The following is a 22725-nucleotide window of genomic DNA, read 5'->3' on the forward strand; positions in this document are numbered from 1 at the left end:
CATACGAAAGCCTCGATCTCCTGCTTCGTTATTCACAGCTCAATTAAAAGTAGCAATTACATTTCTCATGGTCGCTTCGCGTCGTGATCGTTTCCCGACGCACATAATCGTCTCGAAATCTTGCCAGGCCGCGTACGAGACGCGCAAACAGGCGGAAGCGTCTGATAAGAACCAGGAGGAGGCAGTCGGTTCAAACAGTCGCCGACGTTCAGCTCGACTGAAAAATCGCTTGTATCCGCCGCTTAATCGGCGAGACGAACTTATCAGAAAAACCTGTACTCGCAGAGGGACACCGCGAAAGCGCCGATCTAGATGATTGAGTCGATTATGAAAATTTCCCAGTTCTCGTAATCGAGCGGTGTCCACGGATTAAATTACGCGCGAGTCGAAGATACGCGCGTCGCCCCGCGAAACCGAGCAACCACGACGAGAAACTGGAGAACCGGTATGAGGAGAAAAAGGCCGGTGTACGCGTTTCCAGATGGGAAGATGCTCTGGTCTGCGAGAAAAAATGGTTCGCGGTTTCGTTATATATATACATATATATAGATAGAGCTCTTTGCACTTGAGAAAGAAGGAAACGAGGAGATACCAGAAGGTGGAAATTTATGAACAGTTGCGAATGTCTACCGTGACGGAAAAAAGGTATTCGTACTCCGTGGTACTCTGCATCTATGGGTTTCTATCTCTGATCTTTCACGAGTTACCAATTTTGATTATTAAATTTCGGAATTTAATCTAGACTAAGGATATACATACATTAGAATATGTAACATTCGAAACGTTAACACCTCGGTTTTCCTCCCACGTTTGCGATTAGAAACTATCAAAGAAATTAATGCATACGTAACGTATCGATCAAACTTTTCCCTCATCTCGTAACCTCTAATAATTACCGGTAATAGATACCTAACCATGTAGTCGAAGCGATATTAACCCATCGTTTAAGAGGAAAAAGTCGCTATCGATACGCCGGTTGGTTTTGACTAGCTTATGTTTAAGCAGTGACAACTCGCGTCCAAATCGATCAGATATCGGGCTCGCGCGCGTGTGGGATATTCGCAAGTCAGACGAGTGACTTGACCGGTTCGAGGAAACTCCGACGACGGAATATCAGTACACGATTTAACGAGAGAGAGAGAGAGAAACAGTCCTTTTTCTTTTAATTTCCTGTTCTCCATCGTTTCTTTTTTAGTTTAATTCCCCTCCGTTTAACGAGATACCCTTGCGAATGGAATTCTCGTGCCACGTGGGTGCCTGAATTTATACGTTCCGCGGTCATTAGGTGGACGTAGTATCTAAATTCGCAGCTTGAGACCTTTTTAGAGGGACCGGCTTCTTAATGACTCCGGTATCCGGTGATGTTTCTGTAATTTCCAGGCTCCGGTATGAAGTTGATACGAAACGGCCGCTTCTTTCAGAGCGAGCCTCGGGGTATGCGGTAACGTTCTCTTGGATGTAATTGGACGAAGATTTGAGGAAAAGTTACAATGACGCGCGGGAGATACGATATTAGCCTAAGTGAGAAATGGAAGAAGGGTATACGGAATTTATTACTTTCGTTCGTTTATCGTACCGACTCTATACTTTCCAAATGAATACAAAGTTATTCCCAGAATTTTATGTTGAAATCCTTTGTTGTACTCTCTCTCTCTTTCTCTCTTGCTATCAACGTACGCGTTCGCTAGAGCTATCTAAACTTGTTTCTCTCAAATACAGTTTCATTACTCCTGATTTTCGTCCTATTTTATTCCCTTCGATTGAGCTCATCTGTAGCTAAACGATCTGTATTCCGTATCAAATCGCCAGTAATACAAGAGGCAACGTAGCAGAATCTTGAGAAGTCCAGGCAGTGCTGCGAGATTCGGAGATAATTGTATCGCGCGCAGGACGATCCGTCTCTGTCGACTTTATCTCGACGCTAATTTGTTCGATACGTTGTGGAACAGCCACGAAACTCTAACATTGTGAATCGAATGCGAGTAAGACTTGCGTATCTTCGACTTCGCGAGCGTAACTAGAACGGACGATAATGGACACGTATGACGATGCTCTAACATACCACCATTTTTAATCGTGTCTAAAGGTACCTTCTCACGTGGCATTGAACTCTATTAATATATTAATTCGATGTAGTTTGTATTTTTTTATGAAGTAGTAAATATTTTTTCTACTCACCAACACTGTAAGCAATCCGAACATGGCCGCGGTAATACGATAAATCTTCTACTACCAACAGCCGCGACACTGTTTTCTAAGTGTCGTTTAGCAATCAAAACGATTCGATTACGTGACATTAAAACGCGTTCGATAACACGACTACTAGTTTCAACGACCACAAAAGTCACGACGTATCGACGAGAAAGGTAAAAGTTGCGATTTACTGTCGTTACGTGAAAACGGAGCTTAAGAATTTATAGTCAGACGGCGGAAATTACCACTGGCGGTGTCCCGCGGGCCAGGATCTTTCCTCCTCGTCCTGGCCAGCGCTGATATTCCTTCGAACGTAAATTATGATCCGGTCTCTGTTTAGATAACAACGGGAATGAATTTAGAACGGGCCCAGATAACCGGGACGTTCATAAATATCCTCCTGGACGCTTTTACCCCGATTTCTGCCTCCGTCTGGGTCCACTTTGAATCTTTTTTCGAAAAATTAGGATTAATTGGCTTGGTTAATGGGAATCCGGACGGACCGGACGGCCAGGGACTGGTCGATCGCGGATTTAAATCGGTGTGGCGTTTAGAGACGTTGAGGTGGGTTAGAGAGAAGCTTATCTCAGGGAATGTATTAACTATTCTCAACATTAATAGGCTCTTTATATTCTATTTTATTTAAAAACTACCTAACTTACTCGCGAACCTATAATTTCATACAAAATCTATTCAATGCTTAAGGAGATGGAATATTTTTGAGAGCGACTGTATACGAATAAAAAACTACTTGTATCCTATCATGATTCGCGTGGATATTAAAAAGCAGATATGCCTGGAAACATCTCCACTCTATTGCCTGCAGACGTATTTCACGTGCACTTCCCAGCTTCCTGTATCATTTTCCGAAATCACAAGCCGAATGGCATCCTAGCCGAATGGCTCCGGGCTGGCGAACGGACGCAACACGCGGTTACCACCGCGGTTACACCTGCAGCCGTTCTCTCCCGTTGACCCTAATGACTTCGATCGCAATCGTAATAACAGCAATTGCTCGAATCAGATTCGGCCTGTCGTGGCCGCGGTATCCCGTATCGCGTTCTCCGTGTTATTTGCACACGTCGATGCACCGTCTTGGGGCGATCGCTGTACGTGTGCCAGGTAAATTGGCAAGCCAGTCTCAAGGCTGGTAGCCACAGGTACGAAACATAGTACATTTAGTTATACATCGGGTGTTCGGGTACGTGGCGAATAAGATTGGAAGCGAGGGGCAACGCAATTGGATTCGAGGATTGGTTTTCCAAGGAAATCACTTCGAATCGCATCGAGAAAGCGTGTACCGTCGGCAAGAGTTCGTTGCGGGTGTCTACGCGAATCAATTCCTATTCGACATGGTTTCAAAATACTTTCCTCTCATTTAAACGCAATTACGTTACTCTTCGTTGCTATCTTTCTTTAAAACTACTGAAAACCGATGGCGTAAAGCTCTCGACCGACGATTATCGAACACCCAGTACACGATCGCGTATTCACGGACCATCTTCGATACGCCGGACGTCGATAAAGGGCACGGAAGAAAGAGAGCCCGGAGACAAATTTCCATTTACGAGCAACCGCTGCGCCATTACTGGATACAATCTCGCGATGGGCTAACCTAGCGGCGATGGCTGGCGAACGCGTGCAGACGAGCAGATACGATCGATATGGGTGCAGTAGTTTAGGGTAGAAAACTGCCAACGGGGACTGGAAGATCCGTGGATTGAGTTATGGGCGACGGTCTGCCCGAGTGGAGGCCCTCTGGGGCCCTTCTTGACCGAGCGCGCAGGGCCTCTTTAAGCCGTATAAATAAACTAGTTAATAAATTAATATATCACTGGCGTAGCTTTTTTTCCCCCCGTGGCAGCCGGGTGCCCCTGCGAAAATCGCTAACAAGACCGGGGCCATTAATAATGGGCCGGGGCAAGGCGATGAATTCGCGCCGCTTCGGTTCCCTGGCCTCCTTATTAAGATGTAACCACTCATCGACTGGGCCGATAAGCGTGCGATTCAGGAAAGTGCCACGGGTTCTCCTGGCTCTCCCGGCCGCAGCTCGGGGCGATTTTTTGTCACTGTACCGTTGCAGCGACCCGAACGAGTCGTGGCGTGATTTATATCGCCGGTCCAGTTATGATACGGTTCGCCAGGGAACTTTGAGAGTTCGCGGCGTGGGTGGTGCGTTGGAGTAAATTGGGCTTAGCTTGAGAAACGGTGGGCAACGTTGGTGGATCCTAAGCGAAGTCGATAGCGAATCGGAAATTTCAGCATCCAACATTGGTTGCACCGGAGACAACAATCCGTATCATCGTTTCTATGCTCTCACTTAGAATTGAGAAACTTAACGGACACGAGATCGATTTTCTGTACACCAATGGCACGTTAACAAGATTCGAATCGTATCTCCCATGGGCAAAAAGAAATTTATTCAATCCTTCGCATTTAACGATCTGAAAGCAGGCCACGGAACCACCTGAAACAATTCAGCGAATACGAAAGGTCGATCTGCTGCAGCGATCGGTATTCGACGTGACCTATACAACTATGCGAGCTAGAACGAGAGAACGATGGACAAAAAGCTCGAACGACCATTCAGACCGACATACCGCGATCCGACAGTCCACTTCGCCATCGACATCGAAGGTCGCCGATAGAAGTGCACCAATAAAGTCCCTCGAGAACTATCCGACGAGACCGAACGAGAAAGAATCGCCGCGAGGAACAATGAAGTAAGTTAAGTAAGAACTACGTCGGGATCCATCGTCGGATACTTATCGAGTTGTGGGGAAGCAAAGGTCGACTGTTGACTGGAGGCAACCACGAAGCGTACCCTCGTTCCGTGGCGAACAGAAAGAGCCTGACAGAGAGTGACGAGAGAAAAGACATTGTCGCGTTTCGCGACGCTCCTCGGTTGAAGCACCACGCGCGACACCAGAGAACAGCGCCGGCCGTTAAACGCATCCGAGGAGCCGTAAATCATACGGGGCTGCATAACGAACGCTGTAAACGAGCCACGACCGTAGATCATGGATCTAATGCTAGGCGACCCCCCGTCGTTGCGACAGCGTGGCTACAAGGGATCCTACGGTGACGCGGTTAATCGTATTACGCGCCTTATACAGACCCCTCGCAGGACTGTATCATTTAATATCGCTGGACAGCCGCACCTGCCACAGGGATCCAGGCATCCGAGGAACGTGGATGGGCTTCCTCGATCACCGATCCACTGTGACCAATTACGCGATTTATTGCGTGAACGCGTGACCAACGTGGATGGAGTGACGCCGTGTGCGAGAACTATGATGATGGCTCTGAGAAAGGACCGTACTGTATTCTACTTTTGTTAGAGGATAGATCGATAACGATGGGGCGCGAGGGAACGGTGCTATATTTCGATCTTAAGACGTTTAGAGGCTATTCTCTGGACACGATGGATTATTTCAGGTGAATTTATCGTCTTGCGAAGTTACAATCTTCAGAAATGTGTGAGGACGTCTCAACGGTCCTCCAAATATTCTTTACTGAAATTTTCAAAGCAAGTTATCGTCCAATGATACATCGTCACAAATCGAATATGGAAATCACTGCATTTCTCTTATAGATATAAAAAAGCAGTGGATTAGGAGTGTGGTCCTCATTAAGTCTCATTAGGTCCTCAAGAACGAACTCGAGTACCTTGATCCGAAAGAATGAACCTAGTGAGCCATAGGCGCAGTGTATCATGGATCAGATTTGTGTCGTGAGCTGGATCAGTTAAGAGAAAAATTAATCCAACCTCCCAGATCATCAAGGAGCCAGACCACGCAGAAAAGGAACCATGGTTCGCAGTCGATTCGAATGCAAATCCAACGAGCGAGACTGGATCAGACAAATGCTAAGTGGAGGCGTGTGTCTTGATTATAGTAATTGGTTAATTGTCTCGCTATCTGATCGAGATTCAACCTGTTCGAACCGACGTATCAGGGTCCGTATTCGTGTTTCGTCAAATTTTTCTGGACGCCCAAACATTCGTTATATAACGGGAGATCGCCGAATTGAGACGATATAAAAGCGAGGAGAAAAAATAACGGAAGAAACAAGAGGGAGAGAGAAAGAGAATTACAATTCGTTAAACTCGAATAAACTTGTTGATCGTGAATTCATTATGAACTTTGGTGGTCCTCATTAGGAGCGTATCAAATTATTTATGGGCCACACCACGACACGGCGAACAAGCTTTTCGTTAAGCCCCGACGATTCGTGGGCTTTGATTGGTGCTAATTGCGCAACGCTCCGTTCGCCATTTTTCCTTTTCTCTTTTGCAAATTCACTACTTATTTCGTGGATACCGTAACACAAGCGTCGCGATCGATACATCGAGTATTATGCAACGTAGACGACAGACAACATTAATAATTTCACAGTGACCAGTTAATGACGCTTGAAGAAAAATGCGGAACGCGTGTTACGACGATAAGAGAGGCGGAATTTGAATGTAGAAAAGGGTAGACGGAAACTCTGCTACCACCGAAACGCAAAAAATCGATACTCAGCTCGAACGTGCATTAATAATGAAATATTATTATCGAAACTTTTGCACAATATACTTTCACAACTTTCATTTCTCCACGCTTGAAGACTAAGATTGCTAACCTTATCTTCGATTCGAAATCATAAAGTACTCTTGGAGGTAAAAATTCGTTCGTATATTGGCGGACATTTAAAAAATAATAAATTTCGTTTCAGGCCTTAATAATAGCACAGATACCAATTTGTTCGAGGCAATGATCGGAGGCATTTACGATGATCGAATAATGATTATTCATTGAATTAATCGCAGAAGACCGTAATAAGAACGTAAATCAGAGAACGTAAAAGTCGGTTGTCCACTTGTTTCGCGGACGAAAGTCATACCGTTGGTACCTTTACATCGTTGCGAACCAACTTTAGTTGAAGTAATCGCGCAGTCCAAGATTTTACACGCGCATGCGATACGAGTAAAGAAAATTTACTTCTACGTATAATGCATGTCATTCTGTATCACAGTTCTTCTCAAATGCTGTTATTTTAAGAGTGTAAAATTTATTTTCTTAAGGTTTCTTCAAATTTGATTCAAGATTTTTAACAAAAAAAAGCAAATCTTGCGAACAAAAAGCTTTTAAAGTACCTTAACGATGTTTGTAAATTTCGAGAGGCTATTTTATAATATTGACACGTGTGTATTTGACTTGCGAAAATATGCATATGCTTTAGTTATTTCTTCGGACGAAATTAAATTGGACCTACCAGTTCCCCGAGGAAGGTATATTTCACCCTACCACTTGAGAATTAATTGCACAGCATGATACTGTATGAACTTCAATTAACGCTTTAAAATATGCACGCGATAACAAACCTGAGCTTGATATAGTATTGTGTGTTAATCTCTCGACTGTTCTTAATGTTTATAATTAACTTCGGGACCTCGTTTACCCTCGGACCTCCTACAGGCTTTCCCAATCATAAATAAAAGGACGACGAAAAATTGCAACAACTAGAACTGAACGCGCGTGAAATCTGAATTTTTATACGTTCTACGATACGCCATGCTTCCACATTACCACTCATTTGGCGCAATCTGTTTTATCTTCTCCAAATCGGTATTCCGAACGTACCCAAGAATTACACCTATCCGATTCGATTCGATCACTCTCTCGTCTGGCTTTGTTCTTTCGGAAGATGGTATCGCGTCGACGTTATCATCCGGCAGATAACTATCATTATTCAGAGATGAAAATGCACGCTCGCGTACGCGTTCGATCGCAAATGCGCGAAAGGTAGATCCAACGTGGCCGCGAACGGCTGCTATCGCGAAATTAACGACGCGAAGGTTATAATAGCGTCCCATTATTAATATTACCTTTCGCTTTCAGTAACCGTACGTGCGTCGTTTATTTATAAGCGCACGGTCGTTCCTTATTTTTCATCCCGTTTATTACCCTGATTCGCGTTTCTGTTTGCATCGCGCATTAACGCGTATCGAAGTGGAGGGCCATTAATATGCATCGCGTTTAACGAGCGGTCTGCTGCCGGATACTTGTGAATCAAAAGTCCCGCATTAATTCGAGATTTAACGACGTTGAAAGATACTCTGTATTTACATATGAATAGCAACAAGTGTTAAGTAGAGAGTGGCGAAAGAAGGATGGAGCACTGGTGCCCTTAGGTTACCGTGGGGAACTCGTCGCGGACAGGAAATCGAGTTTCTGGAGCAGACGCGGTTCAAAATATTGATGTCGGTTAACTTCTGAAATCCAAAGTGTTATGATACAGTATCCTAGTCACAGTATCCCGAGAGCCCAACAAATCCCACAGTTTAAGTTTCATTTCTTACATAATTCTGTCTGTAAAAATAGAAATTTGCATAAGCCTACTCATAACTATACTCGAAATGATCAGCGAGCTTGGGATCGGTCAACTGCAACAGGAAGAAAGAAGGATAGGAAAGCACGGCGCGAAAGAAAGGATCGTTCCGTCATAGAGACGTACAAAAGGTGACGGTACGTACAGGCTCGTTCGTTACGCGAGTGTGGATACGCGGTTCAATGGATCCTGGGCGTCGATTTAGCCCCGCGTGGGTGCAGCTCGAATGATCGGTGACAAACGCCGGCGTGGCGCGTACGAACTTTCAACCTCGCGGCGAAACACGGCTGGCAAGGGGAGAACGAACAAGGGGATAGCTATTGCGGGTGGTGATGCCAGGTGTTGCTGGGCGCGAGATAAATTTTTCTCACGGCGAAATAAAGATCTTGTCCGACACGGGAGAGTACAAGACGGAAACATTTGCTGCGTGGTGGCAGGACATGCCTGTTCACCGAGATAACCTCGGGTTTCAACGGCCGCCTCTCCTCGCCTTCCTCCACGCGGCCTTCCCTCTAGGTTTCCCTCCTTTTTTCGGCACCCACACGCGCGATTCGCCCCTCGACTCGCGAAACCGTACGCGTTGCTTCTCCTCTGCGGGGAGAGTCGTCGTTGATACTTTACCCAGAGCCACGGAAAAAGGGGGATTGCTTTGTATCGTACGAAATTTTATGCAGACGAAATTTTCATTATTCATTCGTAACAAGGCGTGTTACATTGGAAAGTGTGGACACTCTCGAAGCGAGACGAGAAGGAGAAAAGAAGCGGACGTGATTCAGAATATTCGAAACGTCTCTTCGGTTGTCTACACTCTACGTTTCCCGCTGCAACCGTATCGAAGTCGTTTACGGCTAATGCGACACTTCCGATGAAACACCATATACCGGTACATCACAGGGAATACCAGTTGCGCCCGCGTCTAAAACCACGTCGCATAGAAATCCCCAGTAATCGTTGTCAGCCGTCTAGAATGATCGTTATTAGGTGGTGAAATTTCCTCTGGGGACGTGACGCAACTGGGAACACGTCGATTACGCGAGGCATCACCGGCCACGTACTCTCCCCTTACAAGTTTATCGCGAGCCATTCGCGAGAACGAATGCTCGTCGATAAATTTCCGTGGTGCCGGTGCACCCACACGCCGGATTCGGCACCAGGAGAGGCCGAGGAGACAAGCCACTCAACGCGTCTTACTACGAGAGTCAGTTTCAATTCATGGCGATCTCGCTTACAAAGTATCCGTTACAGGCTCCACGCTCCTCCACGGAAAAGGATTTCCTCCTGAATCGCTCGTAAACCAGCCGCTGTCCGCGCGTGCCCACTTTGCGAATTTGTTGAGGTTAGCTTCGCTATCGCGAACTATCTCGTAACGCGAACTATCTTGCAGTTGTCATCGAAACGGTGTGCATCGTAAATTGAGAGAACATTTGGCTTGAATTTACGAGGTTCGAGAGTTCGAGAGTTCGACACTCGAGATTGACAAATCGTGTGATCTTTCCCGAATAATTTTTTTCAATTCAGATTTTCCGTAACTATATCTTTTTGGTAAGAAAGGTAACATGGAAGGTAATCATTTCTCCAGCAGCGTTGTTTGTCACAGTAGTCTCACTTTCTACCGGAAGGTTCTTAATCGCACGAGTTTGGCTTAGTCATTTTGACAACTAAAGGCTAAGGTCGAATGTGTTAGAGTGCTTAGAGAGGTGAGAACTCGTGTGCCACTATTGTATTTGCTCGCACGTGGACATCTGAGATTGGATATTAGGAGAAAGGTGTTAATTTCGAACTTTATTGCCGAATTAGTTTCCAAATGGAGGATAATAGCTTTCCGAAGAACGTACACCCCTGTCTAAAAATATTAAGGGTTCTTTTATTTTATTCTCCATCAGGGAACATGCCCGAAAATGTCGAAAAACGCCATTCAAATCGTAAGCAATTTAATAGAAGAACGGAGTTTCTCAACATGATGAAAAACCACCGATTTCAGACTTTCCTGGCGGTGATGTACACGTGTGAGGGCCACGTGTTAGTGTTTCGCATTATGCTGACATTTCACAAAGGTCATTATACAGATGTCAACACGATGTTATCTATTCAAATGCACACCTTCCCAGCGTCACGACGCTTAAGTGCTCTTTAATGAAGTGGAGTACCACTCCATCTTGCCGTGGCTGTCATCGGTTAGGCAATTCGAATGGAAAGGAAAAAAGAGACGCTCGCCTGGTGCCGTTTTCGCGAAACTGATGAATTACGCGAATCCGTTCCATGCAATTAAAACTTCGGTTGCATTAAACAAAGGAAAAGCGCAAATCGAATTAACAGCCGTCGATTATACGGAATATTGAATTTCATTCGGAATATCCAAAGAAAAGGCTGACCAAGGAACAGATAGAATTACTAGACCGGTTTTAAGTTAGGTTTGTTACTAAACGGTATGCTCGCAGTTCAAAATTGTGGCAGCTTTCGATTTTTAAACGATTTGGTTTCATTTATCATTTCATTTTTACGATTAATTTCCTTCATAAGTGGTATTTTGATTGGTATATGTAAAACCTAGTGTATATTTCTGTTTACACCTCTCAGTTACTTTTGAATATTGTGTTAAGAAAAATCGAATAGCAGATCTTCGAGTTGTAACGAGATGATTATGCTAATGAAGATCTCGTTCCACGACTAGGTTCAGATTCTCTTAGTCAGATTATATCCTACCTTAAAGGCAGACATCTCTCTTCCATTCAAGGGGAAACAAGGCTTCGTGTTAATGCAAAGTTATTGGCTACAAAAGCTTCATTAGCTCCGCCGTGGTTTCTTAGGCAAAAAAAGGTAGCAAAATTGTTTCTGTGTTAGGTTCGACCGGGAAGTTTGCATATAAATTTTAATAAAGTAGCAAAATCCATAAATAATTGCGAAACGACCGCGGGTACCATTCTCTGAATTGCATTCGATTTGTATGCGGATACGAATCCTGTTCTTGAGTTAAACAAAAGTTCGTTAAGCTAAGCGAAAGAACCTTCCAGCAACTGAGAACTTGTTCTAGGTGCTACTCGGAAACTGATTAACACTGCTGCAGAAAGAATTTATATTGCTTACAGTGAACTTGACGCAATTACTATAAATCGTACGAGTATTCAAATTTTTGAAGGATTCGATGCCTAGCCTGCAAATTGCAACCGATGCAACGCATCGCGAAATATATGCATATATGCATTTTTCTGCACATGGTTGAACGCGTCGCGGAATATATAATAAACTCTGAATATCGCAAATGCATTATCCAATTAAAATGGAACCGAATAAAGGGGTCCACTTAGTGCGCGCGCGATTATTTTATACGTACATCTGAGTCGGAGATTGTACATTCTGAGCAGCCATAAAAACGAATTGTCAGACTTTTTGCGATTAGTGGCTTTCTCACGAATAATCGAGCCAATGTATCGTCTGATCAAGCCGAAAAGGAAGCGGCGTTTCGCGTTGGCACGTCCAGCGGCAATGAGTTTTACGTTAATGACTATTTAGGGGCGCAATGCTCGCGTGCAGACCGAACGAATTTAATTTTAAATTTGGTACACCGGTGAGTCACTGCACAACCGAAGCAGCGAGAGGCTAATGACTAACAGTGCTTAATCACAGGCCGGATTTTTTACCAACCGCTTCTTAGAAGAGCTCGTCCCTTGGAGAAAAAAATATTTCGCGTTAATGAAGAAATTGTTCGTCTCTCTCCCTTGATTTTCTATTATCTTCTACACAAATTTAGTACAATCGATAAAAATATCTCAATTCGAATCTTAATCTTTAAACGTTAAAAAAATATCAAACGACTATTCGGAAATATTTACAATTTTTTGAACAAAATATCCTATTTACTTTATAAGGTTCAATCATTGATAAACTAAAGATTCGTCCATGCATTCTGACACGTGACGACGTTTTAACGTGACGCATTATGTAAACGTTCCCTTCTAAACTGGAACAGTGAGTTCTTGAAGAACGCGATAACGTTTGAGAAAGTGTTTAAATTCGTCAAGTTTGAAAGGGCACTTTAAGTCACCCTTTTAAGTGAAATTGTCCAAAATGGTATACCGCTTGATAAACGAGAAAAGGTAACGAATGGGTTCGTTCTATTTCTTGTTAAGTCTCAAATTCTTACCAAATAGAAATAGAAGGAAATATAGAATTATGGACCATTATGTCCGACTCTCTAATCTTCATTCTCTGTCTCGTATTTTTTTCTTTTCCCACATACCAATTCACCAACCAAACAAAAAAGAAAACATAGATATTTACATTTACAAAATCAACCGCTCTGCTATATTTAACTTAATAAACTTACATGCCCTCTGGTCAGACTGCATGTTAATGTCACGCGTGGCGTCAGTATCGATGCGACTCGGTGTATCATGATTATTGGCACGTACAGCGTGCACATTTCACATGCATAAAAAATTGCTTAGGAACCAGAGGAAGAAATTAAATCGCGAATCATGGACATCTTCCTTTGTGATCTTGACCGCGATAAGCGGAGTTGAACTACAAACCCCTTTGCGAATTGTTTGCCCCTCGGGGCTATCGCGGCTCGAGACACGGAACGGGGGAGAAGACGTCAGTATTTTATTGCTGGGCGCGATACGATCGTGCTCGTTACCTTTAATAAGATCGCTCGCGAGGCATAAAATCGCGAGGGCATAATAACAACGTCCCGCGAGCGCAACGCTGGCCCGTGGACAATGTTGTTGTAGGTGGATGTGTGACGCATCACCGTTTTGAAATACTGCTATCAACGTCACGTACCGGAATGATCGCGGACGCAATCGCCGTGGATCCCGGACGCGGGAGATTTAGCGCTTGTCAGGACCGTTTCGTTCCAGTTTTACCGCCGCGAGCGTCTCGAATCGGCCGTATATCGCCCGGCGCTAATTAGCCGACAGCTAATTAGCATGCGCGACCGCCGTTGCGGCTCAATCGTCGCGACGGATATGTTGTTACGATCTGGCCGAAGGAAAGGTGTCCCCAAGGAAATTTCCATTATTCGAACAATCTAAAGCGGTGATTCTACATAACTGCTATAACCAGATTTACTCTGCGAAATGTGCAGACTAAAACCTTGGAAGAATATTAAAAGTAGCATAAACTTTTCATCTCTGATAATTTAGTGAATGGTTAAAGAGAACCGTCAGTATTTCTAAGGAAGACGTATTTCCCAAACGTATAACTTTCAAAAGAGTATGAATTCAATTCGATTCGATTCCGAACATGGAAGCTTTTTCGTGTTCGTCAGTGAGGCAAGATACAAATAGAACAGAAGATAAATTAAATGGCGAGCATGGACAGGACTTGTCTTCCGGTCAAAGAGAGAGAGAGAGAGAGAGAGAAAGATCTCATGATTATCAAGCGTAGCTCCATAAATGCGAAGTATAATAAACTAACGCTCGCACGACAGCGTAAATCATCGGTTAAGTCGGTGCAGGCGCGCGTTCGGCTCGCCACGATTCTGTATCGGTTCACGCGTGAAAGTGGATCCATTTGCCAGCAGCTTGTAACGCAAACTGATCGGACAGCTGGTTGAAGCCCTTTCGAAGGAAGCGAAGCGATTTTAAACTCATTGTTCGTTGAATATGGCAATTCAATGGAAATCACTGTTGAATATGACTGGCGAAATTATGATATTCGAAAACATGCTAGCACTACACTTCTTATTCGAATTTCTAATAAGGCATACCTATTAAACAGATTGTATTAATTTATTAAATTTGATAAGGATCGAGGCTGCAGGATATGGGCTGTGTCTAATAGGAATATAGATTGGCTTTCTTAGGGATGAAGCTGATACTTGACATTAGTTGTCCAAGTTCTGTGAATTTCTAGGACCACCCTTTATAACAAGTTCTAGTGCGAAGAAAGAGGAGTACCCTTACCAATAACCGATACAAGCTGCTTCTGAGTCACCAAAAGAATACAAGTTGCTCTTTAACCAAGAACAAATTGTACCTATACCCACGCGTGAACCTATTACAAGATCGTTCGCGGGCGAACACTTCGTATGCTCGCGGCCTACTACACTCCGCTCGAAAGTGCTTTGTGAACCTATAAACGCGCCACGAAATAAAGACGACAGTGACAGTGACAAATAATTCGTCGAGGCGTGTCGAACTGTTTCGAATTACCAATAGTGTTGTTGCACCATCTTAAATTATAGCTCGAAGCTAACATAATTGAGAAAAATAAATAATCACAGGCTGCGATTTATACCTTCCCTATTTTTCGAGATATAAGTAACATTTTTACATGTTCAAAGCCAGTGATCATTAAAAATATGTTTTTTCTTCGTCTACGCAAAATCTGATTTAATGAGTCGAGCCGTTAACGAACGAGCGGCGAATGTATCCTCATTAACATACCTATCATACACGTCCACAGCCGAAGAACAGAGGATAATTGAATAGCCGACACCACGGTGAAATGAAATTCGTCATTAAATTTCATTTGGTGCTCCTCAATCATCGTAAACAATCGCCCACGTGCACGACACTGTCGCTTATAAATTTCTCGAGGTCATTACGCGCGCGCGGGCCACTTAAAACGCGATGATATAAATTAAAAGAAGTCCGTGCCCCACCGATTGATCGCGAAACACCGATCGAGCCGTTCCTTTTTCGGCTTTACAGCGTGCTTTATTGCCTCGACTTAGCATACCACCGGTTATGAGTTAATTTAGAAACGTTTCGTGCCGACGATAGTTGCTCGTACGTTGGACGCAGGAAGATTCTTGGTACCGGCGTTCACGCATTCAGAATTTATGTCATCTGTCGCGAGTGTCGAAGAATTTTGATGAATTCTTAATATCTATGTTAATACCTCTTGATTTATGAGTACGACATTCATTTTCGTTCAGTGTTCAATTCATATGACGCATCACCATTTGACAATTATTGTGAAAATTCTTGAAGCTATACAATGTTTCTTTTCAGAATACATATTTATTTTTGCAACTGGAAAGCCTTTTATCCCAACGGACGAGCAGATCGAGACCTACTCCTCGGATTTACCGTGAAACCTAGCCTAATATGGAAACGGCATTAATTTCGCGCGTTCACAATTTACAGCTGAAATAAATTTACGGAAAGACGCGCGTCTCTGCGTTTTCGCCGACGGTTTCAGCAGCCGGCAACGGAACGATAAATTTCCCTGTAACCCTCTTCCGACACTAAATAGATGTACGCGCTGCCGTCCTTTGACATAAACGCACCGCATAAATTCATCAGACCCTCGACCGATCCGCTCGCCTAACTGTCCGCAACGTCCACCGTGTCGCCACGCATACGATTCGACGTCCGCTCGCGGAAAAACGACTGGCTGCTTGATAAATCGACGCCACGCACGTGGTGAAACGATCCTCGAAACCGTTGGTTACAACATTACGACGCTAGTGTACATAAGTAATCTTGCTCTTAACGACGAACAGTAGTCGATACTGTCGCACTGTAACACTATCTTCCTTTAACGTAGTCGCTGCAACACGTATCCTTAAACCTTAGCTTCGACTTGACGCGCGATAGAAATTGCAAGAAATAATTTCGCAAGGCGAAACAAGACTATAATAAAAAAATAATAAAACCAGACCACTGTAGAGCATCGCTTTCTCCAAACGAAAATCGAACGGAGAAAAAAACAACATTCCTAACGTGGAACGTGTGTTACAGTAATTCCAGCAAACACGAATCCTCCGATGCGTTTTCGACTCGATGTCGCGTGCTACATAAATTGGATGCACAGGGACACGCGGGAACGAGCGGCAGATACCGATCTGCTCGTTGCCGTCTTATAAATCAACGAGCCGATCGCGAAGAGATACGGATCTCAGCCGCGCTATAACCCGTGACTACGAGTTACCCGGACGATCATGGCGCCCAGTGTGAACGCATTCGAGTCTTCTTTTCTTCTTCTTCGTCTATCGACGATCAGAGAGGCGAGGATGAGGCCGAACGGCCCGTTTCCCGACAATAAGAGTATTAAAGGGCGGTTCGTGCACGGCCGCGTAGGTTGCTCGCACGCGATGTACTTCATCTACTTAACAGTCCTGGACGTACGTGTCTCGAACCGCGTCATTTTCGCGCGAACAGGTAAAACCGACCTGGGGGACGTGTTAATTAATGGAACTCTCTAAGTTTCTCCCTGGAGGTTTGTATTAACCCTTTGCACTCGGCTCCTTCGCGAGCGTTGGCAATAGAAAATTTTCATTATTGAAATAGAAAACTTCAGGGAGACGTGCATTTCCTAAAAAGCTGCGGTCGATTAAGTTTAACCACCGTGATCGCTAATCAATGCTGAAGTCCCCTTAGAGGCGACATCCGAGAAGTGATATATAAAATTTAATTAAGAAACCGTTGAATGTACGAGTATGTGGCAATAGTTTTATATTTATGAAGATTGATGTTGTCGTACAAAATAAGAAATGGGAAGTGTGGATTGTCCACTTTATATTATAATATCTAAATTCATTGATCGATAATAAGTTCGCGTAAAGGAGTTCGACATAAATAAATGTGTCTTGTATCAATCAGCTAAACCTGTTATCCACTTGTTCCTGCTCCACAGTTTATACATGTATTAATTTGATTAGCTACTACAAGTGTGACACCGTGTAATATTCAAATCTAAGGTTAAACGCCGAAATGTGAAACGTAACTAAAGCAATTTACATTGATAAAATAAACATATTAAATTGAATTCAAATATACTCCTGTTATGCCCTGGTCACGCATAAAATAAGGATACGTATAATATGTACTCATATCTATCATCGAGCAAACGTTTTTACATTATTACCAGACATGAATTATTCATACGTTCCAAATAGATGTTTTCATCTCTGTAGAAGTATGTGTCATGTAGTTTCATAAGGCTCGCTGACAACGCTTATATTCTATCCTGTCATAATTTCTATTCTATTCCGGCCGGGATCGTTAAGATCTTACACCTGAAATTTATTTCTCTGATACGATATGTATATGTACCGGAAGACGCATGTATTCAATGGCGAGTTTAATTTATAACGATATATACGTCACGTAATTTAAATTACGCAAGCAAAGTATCCGAATTAAATGTATTTTGAAATTATGAGATTTATTAGATTAGCAACTGAATTTATGTGTACTTTTTAATTTCTTCGTATCATGGAAAAGACATAGATATGTTTTGAGTATGTTTTGATTGTGAAAAGATATTAAAAAAGTGTTTAAACTCGACTGCTACTCGAGAGTTCGCACTGTTAGTCGCTTGTGCGGGCGTTGAAATCACCAAGCGCGCAAGTCACTTATATCCTTATCCAAAGCTACTGTATCAATATAATTCACATATACTAATTTATTTAAATTTATTTAATTATATATAAAATTCTAGACTAAAATAAGCATGAAATCAGAGATAAAAATGCCGTCAAAAATTAGCAAATATAAATTCAATAATCAAGTTGTTAACGATACTAAACGAACTACTAGTGCAATATTCTAAAAAAATTTCTTCGCTATTTAATATCCTAAATACACACAAATTTAAATATTTCAGTAAACAATATAATATCTCCAATAAAAAAGAAAAGCTACCATTCGTTATTTCAAACCACTACTACCAGTTCTTCTGCCAAATATGCAGGCAGTATAATTAACTCGAAATGAAGAACCACAGCCTGGCAAAGAAAGTGTCCAGCTAATAAGCACGCGGCAGACGGAATGCGCGATATTTTACCAGTTTTTGTCCAGAAGCAATTTCGACCCCGAGGACAAGAAATCGAGCGCTTAGCGGGACTTTCAAGGTAATTGCTACGCGGATTGCATTCGATTGCGATGGCCAGCGAAAATGAAAGCAACGAGACGCGAAACCATTGTGAGAGTACATGTCCAGTCGATGGTGAGAATAAAACCTACGAGTTACCGTCGAAAGTAAAATTTATCAGGGTCCCTAGAGATACAGTAGCTATAAAAAGTATTGGTGGACACGCAGATTTTCCTACGAAGCATGTCTTAATCTAGTTTTACATTCTATTAAGTGAGTAATTAATTCGTAAATGCTACAGTAAATAATATGTTGGTACCTTTTATAATATACGACCGACATTTATAACCAGCAAAAGTTAAGAAAAGTTAAGGAGCTTTAAGCTAATAAAACGCGAAAATCAATCTCTTCAAGAGTTGAACAATTTTCAACTTATTCAAGAAGTTTCAGAATTTTCATACTTTTAATTCATACTTTTAAATATCGAATTCTTTAGCACATACTTAGATGCGAAGCGATTCGACTCGTTTCAGAAACCGTTGCTACTTGCAATGATTTTCCTTTCTGATGAACAGGTATCATGACGTATATAACCATGTATATTCACTTTCACAATATGCATAAGTACGTGTCGGTGACTATGAATTATAATCCCGTGGATATAACAAACATCGGGCAACGTTATCGTACAACCGCGTGTAGGAAGATCCGCCATAATTACACGATCTTAACCGGATCTTTTCAATCCCTCGATGTGTCTACTCAACGCGATGATGTATGCTCGTTCGAATAGGAGGGTTAAAGGTGAGAATCCATTTCGAAATTCGCGAGAAAAAATTTCTCGCCTCGTAGCGAAATTGTTTTACGGTCGACTTTGCTGCTATGTCGCAATAGGCAGTCATCATCTAATATTGCGTTACGGTTGATGATCATTCAAAGTCTGAGTGGAACATCTTTTTACGATCGATTTGCAACGCGGTAATTTGTGGTGATTCCAACTTTGATTTATTGTATCATAAGCGATTGAATCGTTGACATAGTTTTCAACGGAATGGAAGAACGGGACCTGAATATTACATATTTATAATTGTAAATGGACTGTTCTTTTAACAGTTGCAAAAATTTAATTGATTATAGCAACATTCAAAAACTGAAAGTTCATTCGAATCGAAAGATCTTTGAAAGTATTAACACTGACGGGACGTTAACACTTGTCCCACAAGTACCCAACGCAAACAATTTATACACCAACGCGCGATCAATTTTATTCGTCGGTCGATCGCGAGCATGTCTCCCGATCGACAAATTGAAACATGACGGGAAAAGATCCGAAAGCATAGATTAAACGTTACAGATGAATGCCGACGATAAAATTCGATCTGGCGTGAAAATTGCGTTGTCGAATCGTGTAAGCATACTTTGGAGCCGAAGCCAGCGGCTTTTCCTGTTTTATTGCACGCGATAATTAGGCGTCCGGGTAAAAGGCGAAGCTGACGTTCGAATTAAAGTCGGCCGAGGTTGATGGCTGCCAGGCGAACGCGAAATCAACTTGGACGCGGTGCAGCATCGCGTAGGTGTCTGGAACGAGGAACGCGCGACGGCGAAGGGTGGCGGGGGAGAGAATGAGAGAGAGAGAGAGAAAAAGAAAAAAAAGGAGCAACATCGAGAGAAGAAAGGAACGCGGCGGTAACTCATTCAGTATGGCAAACGAGCTGAAAGAGCTCCGCGGGTAATTAATTGTGCTCGCGCTTCGCGCGAGCCCTACGTGTGTTGGATAGTTGTAAATTAGCGTGACGGAAACGCCAGGGGACAGTGTGGGCTTGCGCCGTTGATGTATCATGCTTGTCGACGAAATGAAGTAGATCGGATCGGTTGACGTGGATTAAAACGTGCGCCGCGCTGACGAATCGGATGAAAGCGCAGCCTCGGATTTTAATAAGCGCCTCCTTTGAATCGCGCGGTGAAAAAAAATATTCACGTTGCCTTTGCTGATGAAGAACGACGCGGGAGTAACGCAACCCCAAAAATCTACGCCTTGGCAAAAAGTCTTGTACCACAAATATCTTGATCCAAGAATTATCGATGATTGAACTGTGTTATAACCATGTATGGAAAGCTCGTACAATTGACTACTAGAGTTCATTTGAAATCTTAAAGATCGAAGAATTTCTCGCCGTCCACGAGTAACCTTATTTTTAGTATTCAAGTATTTTTATAAATTGGTAGAGAAACAAGTGAGAAATAGTTGTTTAATTACCCAAAAGCAAATTGAAAAGTTACTATGTAAACGTGGATATTTTGAGGAGAACATTTAGCGCCTCATTAAGAGCAACCCTTAATAAGGAAATTACGAAACTGCCCGCGTTCCGGCAACAAAAGAGTACCGTCCAGGTGCACCGCACTGGCAATTAACACTTTCTTTCAGAAAATCCCCATTCTTCGCCGCATTGTTCCGTTGAGGTTCCGTCTATCGTAACCCTATCTGTCGCATACCCGCGCCGCGCCATGCTTTTTCATACCTGGAAATCCCTATGCGCATCCCCTACCCACTGCACGAAACTGGCCAGACCTGCTCTAACGCTAGAGCTAACAGGAAATTTCTCATTGATCTGTTTCAGGAAGCAGGGAAGCAGCTTTCACGTACGCGATAAGTTCAGCGGGTGTAACGTACGCCGTGACCGCAGCTTGCAGCAGGGGCAACATCACCGCCTGCGGTTGTGAACCGACCGTAAGGTAAACTCTCCTCTCCGCTTTTGTGTTTCGCCTCTGCTCGGTTAAACGATGGTCACTAGCTTAGCCGTGTGCTCGAGACGTGTTCAATGACTCGATCCAAATTCGCATCTGATGTACTGACGGGTGATGGAGAAGTGTGGTCGATCGAAGGGTAATTGTACGGAAGGAGTAGCAAAACGGTTTTACTGAGATTCTTTGGTATAATTATTAGGTATCAGATAATTATATGCAGTAGAGACCAGATTTGAGGTTTTAATTATTCGAGTATTTGTACTTTTTTACTTGTATTTGGACTTTGCCATAGAACGTTAATTTCTTACATATAGCTCGTTTAATTGACTATTTCTTTTACAGGACGAAAAAGGAATTGCCACCAAATGGCTGGGAATGGGGTGGCTGCAGCGCGGACGTCACATATGGAATGAGGTAGAGATCACTGATCTAATCAGTAACGAATTTCCAAACAGTTTCCTCTGCACGTGTCGCGTTGTGCGTGTAAAACCTCAATGACGACGTACGTCACGACAGTCGTTATACACGCATGAATTTTAATATTACAATTTAATGTTAGGTTCGCGCGTAGGTTTCTGGACGCGAGGGAAGTCGAGGGTGACGCGAGGAGCCTGATGAACCTTCATAATAACAAGGCTGGACGAAAGGTGAGTAATACCATTAACAGATAGGTGTAACTGTACCGTAAAACTTGGAAATCGAACAATAAATTGGCTATTACCGAGTTCCATTGAAATCGACCAGCTATACAAATTTTTGAATCCAATCAGGTAGAGAAGGGTGTGCAACCGTGCCTGTCTACAGTAATTTCGTCGTCTCCTGAATTTCATACAAAGCGTTTCGCGATACATAATGCGACTCGTTCTGTACCTATTGATTTCGTTAAATTGCACCATAAATCGATTACTTTCGGTAATAACAGGTATACGTGAACAGGGGTACGAATGACCGCTAAGAATTGCTAAATACAGGCTTCATTCCTGGAACTTATATGGGGTGTCTTTAATAATAGCTTAACTGTTCCCTATCACGGAATTCTTCGCGCTAAATTATAGTTCGCCGTCGCGAAAATGGGAGGCATTATTGATTTTATCGATTCTGACAATAAAACTTGCAACACGTGCTTTTCCTTCGAGTACCTTTCATTTTTCATTTACTTGTCATACGCGTAATTATGTTCAGTTCATTTCATCACGCTACACGATACGAACTTGTACCAGATATCTTTTTTATATTTATAAGCTTTCAAAAAATATCTTATAATTTGTATTACTAAGAACTGAGACGAGATTTAGTACTTTAGGGCTTGTAGTACTCACCAAATGAAGCAGAAAATGTCGAATCAACGTAGAGGCCCTGCAATCGATCCTTTCGATATGAAATCAACGTTCCATGTCCTGAGAGTGAATTTTTTCGCTGAATCTAAACAAAAAAGTTAATTCAGAAGTACATTAACTGAAGTTCGTCAACGCAAAATTATTAATAATATCAACAAAAATTACTTCAGAGCCTTCCTACAATAACTTCCTACAATACACGATCGAATTCACAAAGCTTTTCTCTCTCAATCTTAAAGTAACCCAAAAATATTCCCATTGCTTCGACAGCCATAAACGAAACCATTCTATTTTCTGGAGTTCGAAATGA

At 42.8% G+C, this 22725-nt stretch overlaps 2 protein-coding genes across 4 annotated transcripts in view; one reads left to right on the plus strand and one right to left on the minus strand.

The window, feature by feature from the left end:
- The window catches only part of Prosalpha5 (proteasome alpha5 subunit), a 104638-nt gene that overhangs the window by 72869 nt on the left and 9044 nt on the right, over positions 1-22725 (minus strand). The gene's annotated exons all lie outside the window — the stretch shown is intronic.
- The window catches only part of LOC143422627 (protein Wnt-7b), an 84361-nt gene that overhangs the window by 59300 nt on the left and 2336 nt on the right, over positions 1-22725 (plus strand). For 2 of the 3 annotated variants that reach the window (XM_076893422.1, XM_076893419.1), the window contains exons 3-5: positions 20952-21066; positions 21421-21492; positions 21638-21725. In XM_076893422.1, the coding sequence (XP_076749537.1) occupies positions 20952-21066; positions 21421-21492; positions 21638-21725 (275 nt within the window). The remainder of the gene's footprint in view (positions 1-20951; positions 21067-21420; positions 21493-21637; positions 21726-22725) is intronic. The other variant, XM_076893421.1, reaches the window with a different exon arrangement.

The sequence above is a fragment of the Xylocopa sonorina genome, chromosome 4 (assembly GCF_050948175.1).
Source record: "Xylocopa sonorina isolate GNS202 chromosome 4, iyXylSono1_principal, whole genome shotgun sequence".
Classification (NCBI taxonomy): Eukaryota; Metazoa; Arthropoda; class Insecta; order Hymenoptera; family Apidae; genus Xylocopa; species Xylocopa sonorina.